Source organism: Lathyrus oleraceus, chromosome 7 (genome assembly GCF_024323335.1).
Source record: "Lathyrus oleraceus cultivar Zhongwan6 chromosome 7, CAAS_Psat_ZW6_1.0, whole genome shotgun sequence".
NCBI classification, from domain to species: Eukaryota; Viridiplantae; Streptophyta; class Magnoliopsida; order Fabales; family Fabaceae; genus Lathyrus; species Lathyrus oleraceus.
This window is the reverse complement of record NC_066585.1, coordinates 84081760-84085471: the sequence shown is the minus strand read 5'-3', so window position 1 is coordinate 84085471 and position 3712 is coordinate 84081760. Positions and strand designations below refer to the sequence as shown.

Below are 3712 nucleotides of genomic sequence, written 5' to 3'. Positions count from 1 at the left end.
CATGGTTCGCTATTAACTAAGATACGTCTTATCCACCCGCCAAAGTGATTTTGCCTTATCAATAAGGACTTAATCCACTAATCAAATACTTGATTACATATTCAAGATAACCTGTCTAAGACTTCCTGAGAATCCTGATTATAACCTAGTCTCTCAAGGTATTTAACAAAAGGTTAAGATTACAAGATTGTGTTTATAAAGTTGCTTCTAAAATAAAAAGATACACAAATTAAAACATAAATTACACTTAAAAGATATATTCAAGAAAGTGTTATAAGAGTATAAACGTGATATTTTTTAGCGTGAAAACACGGTTTTATTTCTTTCTCTTCTCGTGTGTTCCTTGGTTTTCCAAACTTCTAAGACCTCTTTATATAGATGATGAATATATTTGTTGGAGGATGTAATTGGAATATCACATATGTACGAAGGTGTTTGATTCTACAACAGTAGAGTAATGCTTGCAGCTTAGCATGGGTGAGAGGGTGGGACAAAGGAACCTACGTTGGTATAATAGTACAATATTTTATCCTGCTTTTCGGGGTAGTGGGGAGGATATTTGATTTTGTATTGATTATACTTTTCCATGTATTATTCTTTCAGTCATTAATTTTTAGTCATTAACTTCTAGTCAGAGGCTTCGTATTTAAGTTGACGAAGCTTGAATAGAGTTCAGAGCATGTATTCAAAATCATGTGAAAATGAGACTCAGTAGTCTATTGAGTTCAAAGTTTTAAGACTTCATAGGCTTGAATCATTATATTCTTTATCATAGTCATTTTGGATAGATTCTTGCAAATGTGTGACTTGGTAATCTAGATGCTTAACTTTCATTTAAAACACACATTTGTTTCTTCCTTTGGTTGAGAGTGCATCTACAGTTTGGAGTCTAGTTCGTCCAAAGTTGACTTCTTTTTAGTCAGAATTAGTTTTCTTTGATATGCGTACTTAACAAAATAATTAGAGTATAAAAGTGTTCTCTATACATATCATGCTTTATTATCATTAAAACTCAAGGATAGTTGCAGAACCGTATTTGTTCCAACACTCTCTTGGTATATATTCACTCCATATCGCACGAGGTAAAACCCCATTACGTCAGCATTAAACCAAGTTTTCACTTAGGGGCAGGGAAGATAAGCAAAACCTCGGTCGTACATGCTTCTCACAGACATTCAATAAAGAATTCGAGTACGACCTCCCGATGGCTTCCATAGACTAAAAACATAAGCCTTAATATAATAATGGTTACTGTCATACCCCGATTTTGGCCCTGAAAATTATTCCCCATCAATCACTCATTTGCGTTCTTTCTTCATGACCATTCCATTTGGTCATGATACTACCAAAAAAAATGTTTGTTGTTGGACTTGCTATCACGACTAGTCCATGTTGGTCTTTTGGGCTTTGTTTCTTGATTTTTGGTATAAGATGATTAATCTCCTTAGCCATGCGAGATTTGAAAACTCTTTCATTTGTTGGAATCAAATGAACCTCGTGTTTCATCTTTCGTTCCAATTTCATCGAAGTGATTATTCATCTGGCATTTGTCTTATTGCCAGTTTTCACCCCCCTTTCGAGTAAATCATGTGTCAAGTGCAAAATATTTTATTTTGGGTCATCATGCATATTCATTTTCTCATTCATTCATAATTCAAAGAAATTCCATTCATATTTCTTCATTCATAATTATATTCTCCATTTCACATTCAAGATTCTACATTTCATATTCAAAATTTTCATTCATATTTCTTCATTACATTGGAAAAAAATTCGTTCATATTCAAGAATTTCCACATACTCATTCATAGTTCAATTACTTCGTTCATTCATTCAATCATAATCATCCATGTACATGGCATATGAATAACTTATAATAAAAAAAAGCATCTCATCACATGAATACATGAAGTTTCTAAGATGCAAAGAGAGATCCTTGTCTTGCTACAAGAAACACCAATTTTCATTCATTGCAAATCATAGATTATCCAAAAAAATACATAATTTACAAAGAGTAAGGCATGGCATTTGCACGTGCTGTTGCTACTGGTTTTGAGATTGATTATATACCTGCTTTGATGTCATTTGCTGAATGCTTTAGAGCATCTCGATTGATGGATGCATCTGTAAAATTTAGAGATCTTTGGGAAAGAAAACATGAAAATGGACAATGGCTTGAAATTGCTGAAATGATGTCCAACCACCCAAACTTCACCGCGTTAAATGGTTCTGGCATTATACTTTCCAATTCGCCCTTTGCATCCCATATTGAATTGGACTCGGAGAACAGTGGGAAATCAAGTTCAGATGTGCCTCTAAGGGACAGTCAAAACATTTCAGTCTCAGGAGAAAAATTCCCCCTCTAAAGTTGATGTTGTTGCTGCCCAAGATTCTGTCACAAATTTCTCAGAAAGCAATGGCTTTGTCGGAACTTCAAATGGTTCAGTGAATGAGAAAGCATGCATTATATTGTGTGAGAAATATGGTTGCTGCTAAGGATGTCAAAGATACAATACTCAAGGACATTGCCTCGGCTAAAGTTGATGCCATAGAGTTAGATCTAAGCTCGTTGGACTCTGTCAAGAATTTTGCATCCGAGTTTAATTCCTCTGGCCGTCCACTGAACATCTTGATAAATGATGCAGGAATCATGGCATGCCCTTTCAAGTTGTCCAAAGACAACATTGAACTACAATTTGCCACCAATCACATAGGGCTCCCAAATCCTTTTCACTTTTTCCTCTCAATTTATAGTTTTCAAGAGGAAGTTGGATTGCTGTTTCTTGTTGGAAATTAAGTTATTATGGGTTCGGCTTGTTGTGTTGCTGTAAAGGATCGTAGTGATAGTACTAACAAAATTGAAAGAGAAAGTTTGCATAGAGATGTCGCATGTTCACCATCATGGAGCTTTAGATGGGATAGTTGGGGGCGTGTTACCGGTGAGATTCAGAATCCTTCGTATCACTCATCTCATGCATTTAGCAAAAATGTCAGCATGGAGTTTAAAGGCTCGTTAAGTTCTTACCGACGTAATTTATCTGATGGGGGAAGCATCGTGGACAATTCTATAACTCCTGTTTCTCTGAAGTCGCCTGTTAATGAGGCATTGGCTGCAAACATAATGACACCATCTTCTGATCTGTCCATGTCAAGCAGTTTTTCTACAGTAGAAAACCCAAGAGTGATGGTGTTGGTAATTTAGGTTCTCTTCAGTAAAATCAGGACCAGAAGCTATGATGGAAACCATATAGTTCATCTGTCCTATCTCGAGGTTTATAACGAAACTGTAAGAGATTTGATTTCACTTGGAAGGCCTCTTGTTTTGAGAGCAGCAGGCCTTATGCAATACAGAGTTTACTCCGCCGATAAAGTGATGGCATTGCTTCAGCAGGGAAATCGTAGCAGAACCACGGAACCAAGCTCAAGGATCGTCTTCTAGGAATTCATCTGAACACAATGCTCATGGAGAAAAGCAGATGTTGCTTGAAGTTGTTGATGCTGCTGATGGGACGACAAGCGCTTCATGCGTGAAGGAACATGTTGTGAAAAGCACACTAGATGCATCTCAATCTAGCCAAGCTGCGACTCCTAGAGATATTGAGGATTTTGGCAGGTCTTTAAGACCAAACACTTTCTTGCATCATAATTTCTCTACACTAAATCAACTTCAGTCCAGGAAAAATATGGATATCAATCTTATTGATCAAGATGT

The 3712-nt window shown here is 36.3% G+C and overlaps 1 protein-coding gene across 1 annotated transcript; it reads left to right on the top strand.

The window, feature by feature from the left end:
• Positions 1-2482: 2482 nt before the first annotated feature.
• On the top strand, positions 2483-2797 carry LOC127102148 (short-chain dehydrogenase TIC 32, chloroplastic-like). The gene has a single exon (XM_051039553.1). The coding sequence runs from the start codon at positions 2483-2485 to the stop codon at positions 2795-2797; it is 315 nt and encodes a 104-aa protein (XP_050895510.1).
• The last annotated feature ends 915 nt before the right edge of the window (positions 2798-3712 follow it).

Coding starts and splice junctions, on each gene's coding strand:
- LOC127102148 (XM_051039553.1), top strand. CDS start 2,483: ATGGTTGCTGCTAAGGATGTCAAAGATACAATACTCAAGGACATTGCC.